This window comes from Corvus cornix, chromosome 4 (assembly GCF_000738735.6).
Source record: "Corvus cornix cornix isolate S_Up_H32 chromosome 4, ASM73873v5, whole genome shotgun sequence".
Lineage (NCBI taxonomy): Eukaryota > Metazoa > Chordata > Aves > Passeriformes > Corvidae > Corvus > Corvus cornix.
The window spans coordinates 54901716-54923666 of NC_046334.1; the positions used below are offsets into that span (position 1 = coordinate 54901716).

The 21951-nt window shown below is 35.7% G+C and overlaps 1 protein-coding gene across 2 annotated transcripts; it reads right to left on the reverse strand.

Annotated features, from left to right (window-relative positions):
• Positions 1–9: 9 nt before the first annotated feature.
• PI4K2B (phosphatidylinositol 4-kinase type 2 beta) lies at positions 10–21951 on the reverse strand. 2 transcript variants are annotated; one of them, XM_039551121.1, is made up of 10 exons: positions 21634–21951; positions 17421–17578; positions 12109–12309; positions 11479–11610; positions 9887–10040; positions 8298–8365; positions 7728–7824; positions 5136–5269; positions 4003–4062; positions 10–1472 (listed from the first exon to the last, which is right to left on the reverse strand). In XM_039551121.1, the coding sequence occupies exons 1-10, from the start codon at positions 21920–21922 to the stop codon at positions 1299–1301; spliced, it is 1467 nt and encodes a 488-aa protein (XP_039407055.1). In that variant the 5' UTR covers positions 21923–21951; the 3' UTR covers positions 10–1298. The 2 variants fall into 2 exon arrangements, with proteins under 2 accessions (XP_039407055.1, XP_039407056.1); XM_039551122.1 differs by lacking the exon at positions 10–1472 and adding an exon at positions 1485–2027.

The following is a 21951-nucleotide window of genomic DNA, read 5'->3' on the forward strand; positions in this document are numbered from 1 at the left end:
CACTCAGAATTATATAAAATACAAGCATTTTATTATTTCTCAGTTCAACAATATTGCTTAGAATTACAAAATACAGCAATGTCTGAAATACTGAAGGTTTCATAAAAGTAGCAATCTTTCTCCCCTTCCCAGTCTTAAATGTCAAAAAAATTACTAAAATAAAAATATTTACCACATTACATAAGCTGCAGACTTAGAAACATGACCATCAAGTCTTAAACCAGGTAACTTAAACATAAATGTAAATGGCAACTGGCAGGCGAGCACAACATTATTCAGGGCACAAAAGTAATTCTCTTTGCTGTAGATAATCCAGGGGTTTTTTCTTTTTTTTTTTTTTTCCCCAGTCAAAAAAACCCAAACAAACTGTGTTTAGCTAGAAATTTAGAAGGCAGACTGGCTTTGTGATGAACACATTAGAGCTTCTGTCATTAGCAGAACCACACTGGTGACAACTGATGAACACATTTTTACATGTATGGCAAAACAAACCTGTAACAACATGGTGCAATTCCTTCATAGTGATGCATCTCTAAAGAAATATCACAGATTTCCATATATGTGCTTAAATATACAAATGCTAAACACTACAGTGAAATTTCAACCTCTGAAACATACACTCAGTGTGGTTTGTCACAGTAGAAACTGTGTGTATTTACTTGGGTTGAATTTTGCTGTAATTCAACTATTTTTTTGGTCCCCACGTGCAAAAAGGCCTACTTGGAGCATTTTTCCCCCCTTCTCCCTTTCTTTGACTTGCTTGTCAAGGACAGATTGATTTATTTCAAGTGCATGACTTTTCAAGTAACTAGTCTACAAAAATCTATAACCAGTTTAAAATATCAGGAAGAAAATCCAAGGAAAAGCATTTTCACAATCAAAGATAGCATTCTGAACTTCTTTTAAAAGCCATATAAAAAGAAATTCATAGTGTATGCATTCTCACATTAATATTTTTAAAAAATTCCTATTGTATTCAAAATTAGTTTCTCAGCATATGCAAACGGTTTATCTTCCCTCATTCCAAATATTATTCAGAATACATTAATTTAGCCTATAAAAATACAGTATGGACAAATTCTTTTCATTCCCTGACATAAGAATTCACAATTTTGACACAAAAATTGTAAACTTTTATTACATTCAAAATACATTTCTTAAGTCTTTAGAATTTAAGTTCTGAGGTGTTGGCAGTCAGAGCTCTTGGTATACAGCAGAAGTACATTATTGCAGAGCCTTTACACAAAAGTAGCTTTCTAAAGTTAAGAGAAACTTACTCTTCCCATGTATTTTTGTTGCTACCAGGAGGAAAAGAAAGGCTTCCTGCTATGAAAGGTCTGTGTGAATGCATTACTCAGATGAACAATTCGGCCCTGACTTCCAGTGCTACTTCGTTCTACAATCACACGTGGCATCTGAACAAGCTGAATGGGACTCTTTTCATCCTTTAATGCCTGAGTAAGGTTTAGTATCTAAAAAGAGTAAAAGCAGGTGAGGTTAGGGTGCACAAATAAAACTGTGGCTAACAGGCTTATCATTTTAGTTGCTACTCTTAAATCAATTCTGTAGAGGACTACGCTGCTGAATAAATTAATTTCAAAAGATATGCTATTGCAAGTAAAAATATTTTATTTATTCTGTAACATGAATACATCCTACTGCTGTCTACCCTTCCATTCTTTTCCTATTTCATGCAGTCCTCTTCCAATTTTCAGAAAATTGTAAGAGATAAAAATCTATGAGCATTTTTAATTTCACAAATCTCTTGAAAGCATTGCACCTTTAGTGAAAAAAATACCTACAAGAAAGCCATCAACATGATTTAACATAGGATATACCAGCAGTTAGCTACAAATTATTTTCATATCAGAAGATATGAAGCCATGTAATTACCTCATACCAAACCCAGTGCTAAGACCCACATTCAGCCCTCAGCTCCCAGGAGTCTGTTATCTTCCTTCCAAAACTTCAGTGCTCATGGACTGCCCTCATAACTTACTTCATGTTCAGTGTTACCCTGCTGAAAACTGAGGCAAGTATTCAATTTAGCTCTAGTGACACATTTGCACTATCCTTAATATCAAGCCTTTTTACCCCCACACAATGCCCCTTTCTTCCTGGTGAGCCTTACTGATCCTCTGCTTATTCTGCTCTTTCATGGCCAAAAAACCCTGACAAAGTCTTTTGCATTATTTACTGCAATTTGGTTCTGCCAGCAACTCTACTTGACGTTTGCATTCTCTAAGTTCTAAGGCAATCCTTTGTAGATGTGTTACCCATTTCTTGGACTCTACATTCTTGAGAGAACTGTCTCCTTTGGGTTTGAAACCCTTCCCAAAGTTTTTTTTCCTACACTTCACAAAAATAGACTTCTAACAATGTTCAGTATCTTAAAGACCTTGACCCTTCCATGCAAGATATGTTTCTCTGCAGTTTTTTATCAACTAGATTCTTCATTTTCTAATTCTTAAATTCTCATTTTTAATGATGTATTTAGATGCTTTGGCTATACTGCAAATTCATCCCAACTGAATGAATACCTTAGCATGTGATCTAGATAGCCAAGTCTTCTACAATGCCCTCGTAACATACTTTGCTTTAACACCAAAAAGTTTAAAAGTTTAAAATCAGTGCCAAAAGGCATTGTTTGCCAAGGTATTTCCAATCTCACCCAAGGATTACTTATTAATTGCATTTCTTCCGTTCATGAAAACCTGACATTTCCCACGGTGAAACACACTCTTATGTAGCTAGAGAGAAGTAAAAAAAAAAAAACCCAAACGAAAACAAATCTCTGCTAAAATCCACCTGAGGAACAGGGTGTGAAGAAAGGGTCCAGATGCAGCCTTTATAGTGGAAAATTAATTTTGACAACCTCAGCTACATCACTCTCAATTACATCAATCATGTTTTTCCTCAAGCGTTTTGTTAAATAACAGATTCCTTGTAGCCAATTGTCTCATCAGAAAAAAAAGCTACTTAATAGAGTAATAGAGTTTAGGATGCCTGAGTACTTCAAGAACCAACCTTGCAGTGACTACACAAACTTCTCAGAAGAGTTACTTCAGAAACTCCTATAATTCAATTTAGTAAGTAAGGTTTGATGTCTTTTAGCTACCACACAAAAGATGTTAACTGGGATTATGTTTGACTAAGGAGAGCTGCAGTCTTGTGCAAGGTACATCTTGATGTAGGAAATTCTACAGAGAAAACATCGAATTAAGACGCTCTAGGAATGTCTGGTTTAAAACAATCCACGTTGAATCTATGAACACAAGGACTAAGTTTCAATAAATTCAGAGCAAATGGGACTATTAATTTGTCTAGTCCAATTGTCTTACACTTGCAGAAATCACTATTTTATGCCTACAGTGTACTAAATTTGTTCTTAGCTAAAGCTTTTTCTCTAGTATTTCCCACTAGCCTTAAATTGTAAAACAGGAAGAAGATGGAGAAATCCTCTCCTGTTTTAGTGCTTAAAAAAAAAAAAAAAAAAACAACAAAAAACCAGAAAAAAACCCAAAACAAAACAAAACAAGCCCAACACTTAACTATGATCAAACTTCTAACCTGAAAATGGCTGGACTGTTTTGAAGTATGGTTTTGACATTTGATAGGATGAAGAAATTTTATTACCTAATATTGCTTTCAATAATCAAGTAAACCCTCTAAAATAAAGTCATATTTATTTTAATAGCATAGTGAAATCAGACATCAAATTTTCCATCCAAATTTCTGACTCGACTTTTATTTTTCAAATACCTTCTAAGATTTTAGAATCCCCCCCAAAAACAATAAAACATAAATCAGCATACACTTTTTGCTGTTTCATCTATACACAAGTAAGAACAAACTCTAGAAAGAAATTTAGTCTTCTCAGATGAAAATACCTTCAAATATCACTCAGTGTAATAGGAGTCAGTTTTTGTAGCTCTAAAGAAAGCAGCTGAGGAGTGATGACAAATTAAATACATAGATAAAACCATAAAAAAACAGTCTTACCTGCCCCCTCATAACAGACATCTGGTTTTCAAAAGTAGCCTTGTCAAATCCTTTGTCAGTCTTTATTAAGAAAAACAAACAGTCTATAGTAAATAATCCATTTATTTTTAGCTATATATTTTGGTTGTAAATTCATCAATATCACAATATGCATATTCATATTTACCCACACAATTATAATTTTTGAAAGATTCAAATAGAATCCTAGTATGAATCACAAAAAGGTCTATTTACTGCATCAAGTTTACATATGTGAAAATGAAGACTGTTCCACATCATAAAATAAAATACATCAGTGGATACCACTTTTGGGCATTGGTAAATACCAACAGCTGGTAGATACCAGGCTTAATATCAGCACATTGCTCTTTCTCTTATGATGACTCCAGCAGAAAAATGCTTCCTCCTTCAGATTTAATAATACTTAACTAACAAACCCAGAGGGATTTTGAATACAAATGAGTCGACGACGCAAATACAGCAAAAATGTGTTTCAGGATCTAGTTTTGACATTACAGCTGCATTTTCATTACAAGTCTAAAATTTCCAATTCTTTCAATCTTTAATTGGATTTTTTTCTCTTGAACATCTGACACAAATGTTTGCAAAATGTTTTAGAGAAGGATACTCTTTACATGTCAACACTGTAGCACAGTTTCTGTATCTTTCAAGTGAGTCTGACTTTCAATATGATCAAGATTTTGGCATCAGCTTAGCACAATATATGCATAAAATTAAGTATATGAAAGGTATGGAGGTACTTTAAGTTACATTAAATACATTATTTCCTCAGGCTGCTACAGTTTAAGTCTCTACACACCACGTGGGTATGTTAAATGCAGTTTTTACACAGATTTGTGCTGTAAGAGTAAACTAGCTTTAATTATGTGAAACTTAGATATCTAATAGGTAATTTATGTTTTCAATTGAAATAATTACTATCAATTAACCAGATTGGTGACAGTTTGCTTATAATTACATAAACCTTTTCTACCACGCCAAGGTTAAAGGTAAAATAGCATAGTATCTTGGCATTCAGAAGTTAGATGGTTATTCTTTTTATGAATGTAACTGTCTCATTACAAGTATCAGCTAATTCAGTAATAGTTAATTCAACGAAGCACTTGATTCACCTTAAATAGTTCATAAAGGTCTTCACAAAGGTCCTGCACGAAGTTCATATCAGAAAGGCGAGGAAGAACTAGGTCTCTGGTCTCCTGAGAGAAAGGAACTTTCGCTTGAGGAAGCCAAGCCCAGTGAAAGGGATCTAATGCAGAAAAACAGTGCACTTAATGATAAACAAGCAAAAATGAAATTCTGAGTCGCATGCTCTACTACCTACTGCAAGTTCTCAGTAATACCACTTCTTCCCAACATTGTTACCCCACACATCCCTTTTAGCTACAGTTACCAGAGCAGTTTTACAACTGCTAAGCCATTTTTTCAAACAGTGAGAATATATTAAGTAATAAATATTTAGTTAAAGAAGTAAGTAAAAAAGGTATATTAATTAAACATCATAAGCAACAGTAGTTTAGTACAGCAGTTTCTTTTGGAGTAAAATAATAGCTGCAGTCAAATAGAAATCTTTCAGGTATTTGACTCATATGGAAGAATTAACAAAAAAAGCTACTATTTTTAATATAATTTTTAATTTTTTTAAAATGCCTTCTTCTAAGAATGTTGAGAGAAAAGCATTCATAACTTTTCACGTAATTGCTATTAGACAGCTTTTTTCAAATTATATTACAAAAGTAATTAATATTACCAGATGTTAAACAAGACACCAAACTATTGCAGGAGCTGAGAAAGGCCACTAGGAGTGGGCCACCCCCTAAACTTCCTCACACTGCCCACAGCCCCCTGAGTCTGACAGTCCAGGCAGTTTTCCACATATCTCACAGTCCTTTCAGTTGGTATCTCACATTTCCCTACACGAATACTATGACAGAGCAAGTAGAAGTCCTCCTCAAGGTCAAGAAAAAAAAAATCAGTATTCATTGATCTTCCCTCAGCCACTGAACCAGTCATCATTAAAAGCCACCTAGTTAATCAAGCACAGTTTGTTCTTGGTAAATCCATGCTGGCTTCCCCATCACCTTCTTGCTCTTCATGTGCCTGAATACAGCTTCCAGGAGGATTCATTCCACAGTCTTCATGGAGACTGAAGCAACCTCTCACCATTACTTATAGTCTTTCAAGAGGGATGATAAAACTGCATAACAACAGCATCAGCCAGCTCCCACTGTTTCCAATGCATCCCATCTACTCCTATGAACTTCTGTATGACCATTTTCCTTAAGTGTTCCCTTTCTTCTGCTTTGGGGATTCATTCCCAGAGGCTCTACTTAGGAGCTTTGAGATCCAAGAGCCTCAGAGCAAACCTTACAAGAGTGAAAACTGAGGCAAAGTCAGCATTGAGTAACTTGTTCTTTCTTATGGCTTTTGCCTTTATGTCTTTGCTGCACTTTTGTTCAGTCCCACTCTCACTTCTGATTTACCCAACCCTTTCTTGTTGCTCTTTATGTCCTCTGTTAGCTTTACTCCAGCTGAGCTTTGACATTCCAAACTCCATTCTTGCACTTTTGGAAAAATTCTCTATTTTTTCAGCAAAGTCTCTACATCTTTATTCTTTTTTTTTCCCCAAGGTACTTAAATTTTGCATCCCAGTTCAGTCAGGAAATCCCTTTTCATCTGTGCTGGACCAACTTCCTGCCTTTTGCAAATGCTGCTCTCTGGCTTTGAGGTTACCCTTGATGACCAACCAACCAGCTCTAGTCATCAAAACCATGCTCTAGGTGGTAAGGGACTGCAATGCACAAACATTTTGCTACAAGTTTACTTTTACAGAACTATCACACACCTGTCCATCTGCAAAAGAATTCTAAAGGATCACGCAAGTTTATTCCTTTTGATGCCGATGTGAAAGATGATATAAAATAAGCAATAATTGCTGTGTCTTTAGAACAGCTACAGAGGTGACTGTAGCCAAGAGATACGTAGGACAGTATCTATTTAATATCAAGATAGAGACTACACAGAGCTCTGGGTGGAGCACTTAACTAGCCTTTTGACAGCATAACTAGCCACACTTAACTGCCATAATTACCCGATTGGATAATAGCCCACAAAAGTCATTGCAAACCCTGTTGGGCACTTCCCTCCTAATGATAAGTAGTCAGATGTGGTCAAAAATAATCTCACTTTAACACTAACAGTATTTTCAAGCAGATGGAAAATTGACTAACTAAATATTAACTTCTACAAAGTAAGCTAAAGCTGAGAACAAGAAAAAACAACCTGACTACTTGTCCACCTACAACAGTACCCTTCCTTTTGAAATAGAAATTTGGCTGATAGAGGGACAACTTGTATATCCTCACAACTGAGTTATTTTCCACCACATTTTTCAAGAAAACATGTGCAAGAAACATTTTCCTAAATTCTTTCAATACCACCATTAATCACTTTACATACAGTACTATGTTTACAAGTGTCCATATATTGTTCAAAAGTAAAAAATATGAACAAGAATCAAATCACATATGCCATTGCAAAAAATGGCGTTTGTCACTAACTTTCTGAAGAAGAGTACATTATTTAAAAATTCAATATATAGCTACAGTGATGATTTCTTAGTTTCTTGCTGCAACAACACAAACAAAAATTACTTCTTTGGAAGTTACTGTCCCAAAAGGAAGATGATTGAAGAATGCAGTACTTACATGCCCTCCACTCATCAGGATGCTTAAAAGGAAATGCTAAACCATTGTCAATTGCAGCAATTTTAATAGATTCTTTAGTTATAGTCCATTGGCTATCCTACAGAAGGAATATTTAAAAAGTAAGTGATATTAATGTGTTTACACAAACAGTGAAACACATTAAAAATACTAAATAATATACTTTGTAGTGTAGCTTCACTGGTTAAATTCAACTTAAACAATATAAAGCAGCATCCAAATAAACTCCACCACATATAATTTCTTACTCTACCATTATTAAAGAGAAGCCCTTCCCCAAATACAAGATAAGCAGAGCACAAAGGGATGAAGAAATGTACCTGAGCAACAGTGGACATTGTAGAGCAAAAATACAGAACAATAATTTCTAGCACTGTTCTACCTAGTCTAATCAAAATAGCTTTTCCACTCATTTTGCCTACAATATTTTGTGGTTATCATATTTCTTGAGACCATGCACAAGGATTAAGGACATGCCCTTAATCTCCAACAAGACCAAGCTACAAAACTAAACAATTAAAGAATGTAAGTTTCAGAGTACAATTCTCTTACCTTATCTGACAGATCAAGTCCATCATCTTGTTTTTCGTACCTGACTAACCAGTTGTCATTACCTCTGTCTGTAAACAGGAAAATGCATGCCACAACAAGTCATTTATAAAGAAATCATCATCTAGAGTGACATACAACAATATTGTAAACTGACACTTTATACATGGAATTAGGCAAAACTGTTCAGAAAGGGTTTTTCCCATCACACGTGGTTTAGTTTTACTGAAATGTATAGGCAACTGATTCAGTGGAAAGACCACAAATTTACCAGGTATTTACCAGGTTCTTAGGTATGTATTACTTCTTTAGGTACCCCAACTGGCTGAATATGCAGCAAAATATGAACAAAGCCAAAAGAAACTATTTTCATACATTTTATGCAGAAAGATTGGTTGTGGTGTGCACTTTTCCTGAGGAAAATACTATCAGACCACAATGACTTAATTTTTAAGCTTGTTTTAATGCTGATGGGGAAATGGAGAAGGCCTCTAAAATTATAGATAATGTGACCTTTGACTACATGGAGAAAACAGACTCTACAAAGATGAAGAGGGAGCAAAACTGAACAGAAGGGAAAGAAACTGAAAAGGTTCAGACAAAATTGAGAGATTGAACACTCTGAAAAGGTCTTTCAGACAGAGGATGACTGCATGTATTCGTAGGACCTTCTGTCATTTTAAGGTGCTCCCTTAAGTTTAATCACCCTCAGATTTTCATGTTCTACTATGATTAGATATATCAGATTAACATAAAATCATCCATGTAATGAGGTTTTGCATTTTGAGTATTTGCCTCAATTTTAAGAATGTCAAAAAACACTAACTGTTTGGAAACACTGAGGTTTATTTGATAAAGCTGACAGACCATTGCAATAGCTAGCAAGTATTATGTTCTTACGAAAATTTCTTCTAATTTGCTTCTAAAATGAGAGAATTTGAGAAAAGGAAAATGAGCTAGACCTGGTGTGTCTGAAGAAAAGCTAAGATGCCCACCTCTGCCAAAGCAGCAAAGCAAATATTTTAAAGATAAAACTGCCTTTGGATTCCTCAAGATGTAATTCACCTACATAGATAACAGAAGAATCCCAGCTTTGGAGTGATAGAAACAAGAGTGCAGCAGAACGGACAGGTACACATTGCAGTGGTACCTCAGTGCCTACACAATTAGTATGAACTATTGTGAGTTGGCATGAAACTGTGCTATTATCAGCTCCAGTTTAGCATAAAAGGAATTGTAGTCATTGCTTTTCTTATGGGTCCTGAAACCCCACCATTCTTTATCTTGATCGGGGGAAACAGTTAATAGCCCACACACAGAATTGAAGCACAATGAAAGCATTTGTTCTTACTTCTGCAATTGCTTAAAATAGTGAGTAACAATCAAAAAAGAGTTGTTTGGATTGTTTTTGTACTACGATATTTAGTGTATTAATCCAAAGTAAATTTTTTAAAATTTCAAATGCATCTTCATGGCCTTCAATTGTGAGAAAAGCATCTGATACACATTAAAAGCCTTAAGCACCAGCTTTCAGCCAGCATTGCTTTCTACCTCAGGAAAATAGATAGATACCAAGAGATACTAACAAATACCTGTATTTCTGATGACATAATCCAAAATAACCAATCTTTCAAACTGTGACTGAAATTCTTTCCTTGTGTTCTCAGGTAAAGGATCAGTTTCAAACTTCCTGAGCCAGTAGTCAGCTTCCTTATACCCTTCAACAAACAGCTGGAAGGAACCAACCTGAAATAGTTAAGAAACTGCATTTGGAAAATGCACATGGGTGGGTCACATAAGTAATCTCAACATTCACAGAAAAACTAATTATATACTTTCAAAGTTCAGAGCACAGGAAATACGACATAAAAAAAAAAATTAAGTGGTTTCTCTTTTATTCCTATATTCTTAAAAAGGTAAGAATCAAACCATGTGAGGCTGGGTTTCTGGGGGCTCTGGTGGTGGTTTTTTAAAATATTTCTTTAAATACTCACTGAGCTTACCAGCAATAAAATATAGCCAGACAGCTCAGTGTAAATTAAGTTAGTATTACAAGAAATATATGAAACCAAGTGAAAGAAGTAACACCTGTTCTCTTTTTCATTGGAAATGCTTGTTTCAATAGTTCAGAGAACACTCACTGAAAATTACAAGAGAAAAATCTTCCTCTCTGAAAAGTCTTAAACCTTCACTGAAAAGAACAGCAGCATTAACCATTTTCTTCAAGACAGATGCTTTCTGCATAAAAATTACTGAAATACATTTCCCAAAAGAGTCCAAGGGAGAACATGAGAGTTGGCATAGGCTCCATATGTATGTGAAAGGTACTCAAGATTGAAATTCAAGAACTTCTACTTGAGAAGTAAAATGCAGACAGATAAACACACAGCATGTTTTTTTTTTTCACGACAATCATGCTTTGTCCAAGATTGTCCAAGACAAAGTAACTATAGAAAACTTAATTAATTCAGTTTGTAAACAGATACTCAAGACACCAGGCATTAGTAGCATCATCTGTCTCATCCACCGTGCTCATACGAGCTTGCACAACCCATGTCACATGGATCTAAACTGCTGGGAACTGACTCAAGTGGATTACCCAAGCTGTACACAACCTGTGTTTTAAAAGCTTAGGATTAGAACAGTGTAGTGATATTTTGGGAGTACAATAAGGCTCATTAGGGAATAAAGATGTGAGGTTTTTAGTCAGTGTAGTCTGCACATAAGACAAAAGGGATGTAGGAAGAACACAACAGCAGGGTACCCAAAAGAATAAAACAATAGACGGCAAAAAAAAAAAATCACAAAAAATTTTAAAAATTAGATAAATTGCAGGGAAAAAACAGACTGACAGTATCAAAACATGACACTTAAAGGAAGGGTATTAAGTAATCTATAAGTAGAGCAAAAGTGAGATATACAACAATTAATATGTTACTATTCCAACAGAAAACTGGATTGTAAACTGAAACAAAAAGTGACAAGATGATTAAAACAGTTCAAATGAAAGAATGATGTAAGAGTGGATACATGTTGCATGGAAACAGTCATATGTATCAAATTTTAGATCGTTTTCAACAAGTTTTTTCTTCTACTGCTGAAGTTACTTAAAAATACCCCTTTTTAAAAAAAAAGTTTTATGTAAGAATCAGGAAGTGCACAAATTACTTATTTTTCATCTTACCTTAGGAGGTAGTCCAATTCGATTAAATTTTTTAGCAACTTTTGGCACTTTCTCTAAAGCATATTTTTTTCCTCTTGACTTTGCACGATCTATTGCACTGTAATTAAAGGTCTCACTGACAAGCCAGACAACCTTAAAATATGAAAGTTAAACACAGCTCAGAATTCCTCATTATTTCAATTGTAAATTTACAGTAAATTTTATGCTCAGTTATACAAAAAAATTTTAAAAATTAATCAAGAAGCATGCATCAGGAATTTTCAACAGATAAATTTTACATGAAAAGGTGAATATTCTCTATTTTACATATCCCAAACAAAAATGGGAATTGTATATGCTGATTTTTGCAATTTGCATCTCATCAAAACATGAGGCACAAAAGGTATCAGAAAATGCTAGAAAGTGCTTCCAAAGAGGAGATTCGATTCAGATCTCAAACTTATCCATTAAATCAAAAGTCACAGTCACTTTTTCTACACCAAACCACTCTACCTTTGTACTTGCAATAGTTTATAAATTACATATAAATAACGCATGATATACAAGGATATCTACACAACCACAGTTCAGAGACTGACAAATACATTGGCTTTTTTTTTAATTCAGTAATTTATATGTTTAGACTTTTACCTTAGTTTTAGGTACAACTCCAAGCCCCAGATTCTCATCCACAAGATAGGCACCAGCTTCAGAGAGATATCCCTGATTTGGAACGAGGCAGCCTCTGCCAAAGCAGCAAGGGCAACAAACTTTATGAAAATATTTGGTCCATTTTGGATTTAGATGTCCATAAGGCTCTTCGGATTTTGGTTTGAACACTCCAATAATTTTCTAAGATAAATAATAAAAAATTAAAATATGAGCACTTTGAGTTGCAAAATAGTAAAATTAGTCTGAAAATTAGTTATTTGAAAATACTGGTTAAATCCTATCCGGTGCATTTTACAGTTGCTCTTTTTAGATGATGAAATAATAAAACTAGTAAAATTGAATTCCAAATAAATTTATCATGAAGTGCTTCTTTAGGATTAGTATAAACTCAAAATAAGCTCTTCATAAGAGAAAATCCAAGCCAACACTTACTTTTTCAAAATATTTTGCCAAAAATTCAAAAGGACTGCGTTTTAAAAAAGATATACTTTATCTTAAGTTCTTAAAAAAGGAGTTTTTAAAAGTAGCTTTAAAAAACAATTTTCAGCTTACCAGCAACTCACTGACCAGCTATTTCAGTCAGAGACATAATGGCTCCAGGAAAGTGACAAACATACAGAACACTACTTTTATATCTGTTTTTCTTATTACCCTAAGTTTGAATGGATCAAAAGGTGAGAATGACCATCAGCCATCATGTACATTAGAGACACATAGTAAATCTTAAAATTAGTCAGAGCCCTATGTCCAATTTTGGACACTATGCTTCAAGAAATTTGTTAACAAACTGGAGAAAGCTGAAAAAAATGAGAATAAGCACAAAATATGTGAATAATGAAAGATGGTCAGTACAGGGAATGCTTAAGCAAAGAGAAAACTTAGACACGATGGACTATGGAATAGGCTGCTATAGGAAAAAAAGGAACAACACATTTACTGTTAATGAGTCAAAAAACGACAGGCTTAAATCCTAGCAGGTAAGTTGCAAAAAAGAAATCCTTTAGAAACATAAGTGCAGCTCGAGACTGGAACAGATGGCCAGGTTCTGCAGTCTCCAGAACAGGGTGCAACTAACAACAGGTTAGTTAGACATTCCTCAAGAATCACGTTGAAATGATCCTGCTCCACAGCACAAGTATTAAAGAGACAATTTCTCAAGGTGTCGTCTACAGAGGGTCTATATTTGTTAACCTCAAACTACAGGCTTATTACCACATTAAAATATATAACCTTTCAATTGTCTGTGATAAACTTTGGCCTAGTGCATAAGGTTCACATAATGACTCTTCCATAGCTCAAGTGGAATGCTGTAGAAATGCTGCATCTTCATCCCTTCTCACTGGACAATGGCAAGTAAATCAAATTCTTTCTAATAAATACTTCAGAACAACTGTTTAAGAAGCATTTTCACATATTAGTACTTTACTGAATCCTTATGAAAGAAAGTATCTCACCAAGCTAAACACTGCCTGTTGCTGCACCAACACTCAAAACTGATTCACACTCCGGTCATGAACATGTTTGCTGGCAGTCAGAAACTAGCAGTACTCTTCAGTAGCTGCTGATTCAGCTGGATCAGGGAGAGGATCGGACCAGCTGGTTTAGCTTCTAAAGAATTTTAAACCAATTTTCTCATGACAATCATGCTTTGTCCAAGACAAAGTAACGGTAGAGAACTTAAGTCATTCAGTTTGTAAACAGATACACAAGACACCAGGCATTAGTAGCATCATCTCTCTCATCCATCTATTTTGATTCATTCCCATTAACTACAAGGAAAACCAAGTTACAAACCACCATTATTTGCATTCGTACTATAAAATTAGTGTCCTATGAACAGAGTCAGGAAACAAATCGACAAGAACTCCCTTGGGTTTGGTAGGCTGTTTTCCATGATTCTAAGGTTGCATTCAAAACCATGAACACAACTGCACAGACAAAATTCAACTTGGACCTACAAAAATGTAATAAATATTCTATGCAATGTAAAAGGTCAGCACGTTTTTGAATACTTTATTTTTTTTTTTTTTTTTTTTTATTTTTAAATCACAATACTCGGTATACTACTTAAGTCAAAATCCTAATGTTAGGTTTAGAATTGTTTAAAAGTTATTTAATTTTTTCCTATTGAAACACATGTATCTACCTGCTTAAAACAAAGCTAGCAGCTCTACATTTCTTGGAACTGTTGTGGTGCTTTTAGAAGTACATGCCAAACCTTTAATTATCTCTTCTGAATCACTCTCTGGCTAATACTTCCTAATAAGTGCCCATTTAAAAAAGGAGCTTAGCTCATTCTATTATTTGCCTGGACTGTACTGTGCTACACTGTCAAATCTAGATATGGTTTTCAAGGTTTTGCTGAAGTTAGAACCTTACTAAATTTTGCAGAGCCACCCCTGTTGAGGACCAGAGTAGACCAAAAAGTTCAATCTATAGAACAAGCTACCATGGCCAGTCTTAATTTTGCCAGTCAAAATGACTGACTCCGTTAACACTAGCAATTAGTTAAAACTGTCAGGAACATATTGCAGAACAATTTCTTTTATTTATTGCTTACACAATGAACAACAAATGCAGAAATATGCAAGTCTTTGGCAATAGTGCTGCTTAAGTACTGAACTCCATTTCAGTATGCAACTATATAATTTTTGCCAATAAATGCAAAAAAGCTAACTTTAATTAAGCAATTTGAATTTTATCTTTCTGATAGAACCAAATCAGCAGATAAGGCAACCTAATGGAAACAGCCTATTTTATCTATAATTTGGTATTCATTTTGGGCAAACACTTCAGAAGGTGATCAGGAAAAAGGCTTAGCACATCCTTTAATGAGCTCCTTCCCACCATAGAAAAGAGATTACTCAAGAGGAATAAGAGAAAGCAAGTCACAGAAGTGTTCTGAAGTGGAATGACACAATACTGAAACAGGATCTGAAATCCATTTTACACATGAAAGTCGCACTATTGGCAAAATGAAGTTTTATCAGACCTTTAATATGGACAGCAAACATAGATAAGCTCTAGAATAAATGCAAAGAATAAAATCAAAATTTAAAGTCTGCTAAGAACCATTATTCCCACAGTCCCATATCCCAAATACTTTCATATTTTGCAATGATTTCTTTCTGAACCATGTAAAATAAACAGTCTTCTTTTCTCAATCTTTATTTCTCCTAAACACATTCAAATCAGTGACCTGCATAAGGGAGGAGGGCAAGTCACTACTAGAAACTCAACTAGGAATAAAAACAACACAGCAAAAGAAAAGTAAAACCAACAAGAAAATCACCACGTAAGAAACAAGGAATAATATGCCCCATCCAAAATACTATGGTGATGTTTATACTGAAATGATGCATAAGTACTCTCTCACCATCCCCAGGGCTCAGTGAGTATATCAGGTGTTGTCTAGTGACCAAAACCCAGCAAAATCAATCCAGATAAGCTTCAGACAAAACAGATTGGCACGTATGGTATGACTTTTTTTTTTCCCCCTAATGATTTCTCTACTAACTTTCTAAGAATAAAAAAATCTTGATTGCACAGCATTAAGAAAAACTCAAAAAACTTAATCAGTTGTAAAGCATTTTTAGTGTGACACTCTAGAATATTCTTTAGATACATCATGCACAGGATTTTTGAAAAACTATTGATTTAAACGCATATTTGACTACTTATATTTTTTTCCTATTGCATATTAAATAAGATATGAACCTACTTTAAAAACAGCATGAAGTTTGAATATGTGTATATAAGCACACAACCAGAAAATCTACAAAGATCTAAGCTGCAAAAATAGGGAGTGACCTGAAGTTGGAACTCTGAAGACGTTTTTATATTTACAGCATTGCATGTGATAGCAAGAATCCCACAAAGCCATTACAGAGAGATTTTTTTCATTCAGGTTTCAAAGAGCGACCACCCTTTTTATTTTCTCCACCAGAATGAAGAGGATCATTACTAACAAATGTTCCTGGAACACAGGCATATGAACTGCAGTTTTCAGAAGATTTTGAAGAAGTGGTACTGCTATTTTCCATAAAAATAAAATCATAAATTGATATATTTATTTATATCAAAGTCAGTTAACTAGTCTAAAAAAAAAAAATCACTTATTCAATAAAGTGTAAAAACTATCACCAGAAAATTGCCATTAAAACAAACTAAACAACTATGAAAATTAACTGGCAAAACAGGAATATATTTTCTAATGACTATATATAGTCAATAATATGACTAAAAGCTAAACGAGAACCGTACTACTTCCTAAATGAAAGGAAAATTACTGTTATGGGAATGCGCGGAATCACAACAACCTTGAACGTGCTCTGAAAACCTAGGTATTCAAAGTGTTCTAACTTCCATTTCCAGCTCAATTGGGATCTTCAGGATTAAAGGACACCTACATCTATCTAAGACCTAAAAACTGCTGATTGAGCTTAAATTAAAATCAGATGTGACAAATTAACACAAGTTGAGCAGTCAGGAGTCTCATTTAGTAAAACAGGTCAGTAGCAAAGTATTTCTAATTTAAAGAAAACAATGTGAAAATATGTCTGAGACATCATTTCCTCTTACTAAATAATGCTAACCATGTGTAACTTTTCAAGAGAGATATTAATGTAACTATTACTTCTCTGTCCCAAAGTAACCTTAGGGACACCTCACTCACGATCACAGGTACCATTCACCACCACCATTTACCACTACAGAAGGGAAAACCAAATCTTCCAGAGGGGAAACCAAATCTTCCAGCTAAGATTCAGCAGACAAGTACAAGTTAAAAGGTAGGTTTGATGATACCACTCTTCTCACCCATCTACCAATTATATATGAGAAAGGAGACATGACCTAAATAAAAGACCATCTAAGAAGAAAAGAGAGAAAAATATAGGAGGCTTAGCTAAAGAAACTTAAACCATACTGAAATTAGGAGCTCAGTTGTGCAAATATCAATTAAAACATACAGAGAACAAGATTCCACACAAGGGCATTTCTGAATTGTTTTCAGATGTTAGAGGCCCTTTTATTCTCTCTTTCTTTGGTGCAGGTCAATAAAAACTTGATAAAACTGAAGCAGAAATAATGGTTATTTTGCCTTAGCTTATGCACCAAGACATAATTAGAAATCTAAGTATTACTTGCATTGATTTTTCCAAAATAAATTTTGGCATACAATAAATTATTAAATAACTTATTTAAATTAATTTGCATATAGATAGAATTTTTGAATTTCCATTTTCAACTTGCAGCTGATGGTGTGTCCGACTTTGCAGTAACATGCTCACCCCTTTTGGATCCTTAGCAAAGTAACTCCCACTGGATCCTTGGGAGATTCTTTCTGGAAAAACTCCACACTCTATAGCTTGTTCTGTTCTCAGAATAATTTCTGCAAATTCTGGATCATCTAAAAATATATTCATATCTGCAGTATGTCCTGAATGCCCTGAAAAACAAGAAAACAACCAGTCTTAAGTGCAATGAATTAAACATAAGCAAACACACTGATAAGCCAACAGCCTTCCCTGCTGACACCCATCCAACAGCAGGCTGAAAAATCTGGTCCATTTAATCAGTCCAAGTTTTTTCACTGATTTATCCATGTCTAATCAACTTCTTGTTTAAAGTAAATCAGCCAAATCTGCAACAACAAATTTGAGATTACCACTGCTAAGTGTTTACAATTTTCAAGGATTTCTTTTTTTAATATTTATTTATGAAACAAATCTAAGGGGAAAAAAAATGTTCAAAGTCACAAGTGTAAAAAAAAAAGTGTGAAAGATTTTACATATTATTTTTGTGTCCTGCCCATTACCTCCTATTAGAATGGTATTGTACCATTCATTTAAGAGCTTGGCTAACATGTTTATTATCTGTTAAAACACAAAGTTGTTAATGCACTGAATAATCCGCTACAGGTAGCACTCCCAAGTGGTACCAACACGGCAGTGAAGTGCTGCATGCCAGCACTATTCCAGCCTTAGAACACTGTAAGCAACTTGTAACATTTCTTTACATACCAACCGGAAGATCAGGTCTGTGCAGACATTTGTGCACACTCTATGATCCTATGCAAACATTTAGAAAAACAACTAGAAAGGAAGGTGCCAGAATCCTACTGATCCTTCAATTTTTTCAAACTATTTCTTCACAAATTTTGATACTGTAGATTATTATACCTTCCTTTTAGGCTGGGATTGTTCCACATGTTCACTGAGTGCATTCTAATGGGCCTGTGCATTAGGGCTCACTTCTGCCTTAAGAAACAGCTACATTATTCTAGATTAAAACGTTTACAGATAAAGTTCCTTTGCTCACATTTCAGCAATTGAAGAAATTTAACATACATCCTTCTGGAATGACAACCAACACAGAATCCATTGAGAAAAGATACTCCTTAACAGTTTGTGGAGAGTCAAATAAAAAAAACCCAATGATCTTTTTTTGTAGCTCAGGACAATTTTTGAATCTTTTTAGAACATTAGGACTTACTTGCATGTACCACTTAAAAATAGTAACATGGACTCCAAACAAAAACAATCAAAAAGCATAAAAAATAGGTAAATTTTAGTATAAGTTGGCAATAAGGAAGAGAAACCTTAAAGCTAATAGCAGATCATTCTTAAGAATCAACAGCTACAGCCCATTGGATCAGAATCTGTTACAACTATTTGGCCAATACTGCTGTGATAAACTACACTTTAAGACTTCAGTGTAGGACAAGAGAGAGGGAAAAGGTTCAAAGGTTTTCCTTTGTCACAAAGTACTTAAGTGAGTTGGGGAAATAAACCAAAAGATCCACAATACACTTATTTTTATGGAAAAAATCACTTAGAATCAGTAGTTCTTATTTCACAATCAAGCCTCAACTATCTCCACGTATCTACATTCCATCACACAGCTGAGCTCCAACTACTACATTTTTTTGTCAGGGAAAGCAAAATCAGCATTGTGCATTATACTGTTACCAAATGAAGTGCAACATCCATGCTAAGTCATTCTGCACAATTATCGTCCAGGTGAAAAAAACCTACAGAAGAACTTTGTATCACATGGATTGCAACTGTCTATGTGGAAGACTCAGAGGTCAGTTTTTAATTTCTGTGCATTTTTTCTAGAATCTAGAAACATTAAGTAGTCTCACTGTCTGAGGAAATTCTTCAACCATGTCTTTTCTAACATAAAAGATAACTTCAGAAAAAAATAAATTAAAACCAAAAAAAACCCCATTGCACTGCCTGCTGAAGGAAGAAGAGAAATAATTTTTGAAACTCATTACTTGCTCAGTATTGCTACTGTGCTGCTAAGGAAGCATGTTACAACAGTGATGTGGCTGTTCTAAAACATTTAGGCTGACAAGGAAATTAGAAGTTTTAAGGAGTTTATCAACCCTCTCCATATGGAAAATAAGCCGTATTAATTGAAGATAGTATTTGCTGAATGGGGCAGGGTTTGGGGGTTTTTTGAGTTATTTTCTTCTTTAAAAATTATTTTAATCAAGTTTTCCACTGAGAAAGCATGTTATGTCAGAACTTATTCCCAGTACAGTCTCAAACTTACAATTATAACTAATCAAGGTTTCTCTTGCAGTTACTCTTGAAAATTACTCTTCTCATTAAACTCCCACTAAGGATACAGGGCTCACACAAACAAAGTCAAACTACCAAGCTTGAGAACTTTCTTCACGTTAATTGGGACAAGGCCCAAGTCTGTGAAGCTGCTATACCGGAGTGATGATGACTTGCCAAAAAAGATACAAATACTATCATCCATGTATGCACCACAACCTGCTCTTCCATCAAGTTAGCATGACATAAGCTAAGCTAAACAAATACACTTTGCAAGAGTAAGATGTATGAACTCCTTCAGCACTAAGCCAGATTTATACTTTTTAAACATTAACATGATTAAAAGTAGTCCCTTTAACCAATTCCACCTTCTCCTATACAGTCTCCTATTCTGACCATAACTCCATTATGTAAACACTCTGTGTTGCAATAACATACACAAGTAACATCTGGTGCATGTTGGTTCCACCTGACACGTGAAACAATCCTGCACCTTCAAGGGTTACACATACAGAAAAGGTAAGGACAAGGAAACCAAAGATGAGATGCTGTAATCAATCACAGTTCTGAGATTTTCTTACACACTTTTGGAGCAGATTCCAAGTAGTACTCTGCATTCACCATCCTAATGCTTCAGTGGTGCAAGAGTCATAAGCTCTAGCCTCCACTCTGAAGCATCAACTTTTTAAAAGTTTCTAGAAACATTTTGCTAGAAGCACTATCTCCTTAAAAGATCTTAAGTCTTGTAGGAAAAAGACAGGAAAACTAACATTTTAATGGCATGTTTACATTACAGGTATGGACTATGCTTGAGACTGGTGCTTAAAAGATGAGATTTTTCCATCTTTATGGCCAAACAAGTAAAAGTTGTCTGTAGTTACTAAAATAGAATTATTAGCACAACTTATTTTGTTAAACTTTATGGGGGGTTTGTTTGGCTTTTTTTTTTAAGTACTCTATTGTTGCAAAAGAAACAGTCTTGCCAGTCTCTGGCAAGAAATCCTACAGTATAATTACAATAGCAAAAACAAAGAAGTGATGGAACTCCACATATTTCTGTCAGCAAACCCATCCTAGATGGATACTTATACAGAAACTTGCACAGAATCAGAAAGCTTGAAAGTCTAAAGAAAAGAAAGTAAGCAATAAATATCATGTAATTTATCATTTTGCCAGTATATCTAGAATTAGACAATGGGCACACTTATGTCTCTTTTCAAATTAATAACTAAGTTCTTGCATTTCTGGACTTTCATACTGTATTTCTCTCTTCAAGACCAGATTTGAAATTATGAAGGATAAATTTTTATGAAAACCAAAAATATGACAGTAGAGCCCACATCTAAAACTTTTAAAGCATGTGATGGTACAAAGTGAGCATATGATTAAAACAAAGAACAGACACACACTGATTTTTTTTCAAGATGAAACGATGGGGGGGGGGTCACAAAAAAAGTATTTAGCGGGATAGGCGAGTCAAACTGAAAACTTGACACTTCTCCAAGTGTTCAGGAAGCAGCAGCCAGTCCCACCACAGAACAATCTTTAAAACATGCAAAGCCACAAGTTTCAAAAAACATGACAGAGACAAACAAAGCAAGGCCCAACAAAGCAGCAGACAGAGAGCGGGGAGAAGGGACAGTGGAGACGCTCATGAAGATGTAAACGAGTTCGCGCAGCCCTACACAAAGTAGTCGAATTTCGATCCATTCGCAGCATCTTCCGTTCATTGTCAGTCCGCGAGCCCATACGTCGAGAGACGTCAACACACCTCTGCCCCTCACCGATGCTGTGCCATCGGACATGGGATATCGAGCGCACTTCAGTCCCGGCTCCCCCAGAGCCGCGGGCCCCCTCCCCCAGGAGAGCAGCGCAGCCCGACCAGCGCTGCCGCCCCCGGCCGCCCCCCGCGCGCGGCGGCCCCGGGCCGTACCTGCGGCGGCGCGGCGCTCCTTGTCCCGGGCGGCGTCCGCTCGCCGCCCGCGGCCGCTACCCGACGCCCGCAGGAGAGGCTCGTCCTCTCCATCTCCCTCCGGCCCCGAGTCCTCCGAGTCCTTCAGCTCCTCGAGCCCCGGCTCCCCACACTGCCGCACGGCCCCGCCGGGGGCGGCTCTCGCATTTTGCGGCCCCCGCCAGGGCGGCTTTGCCTGAGGCGGCGACGGCGGCGGCTCCGCGAGGAGCAGCAGCCGCTCGTCGGGCTCCTCCGCGCCCGGCTCCGCCATGGGCGGCCGGGCCCAGCGCGGCGGGAGGA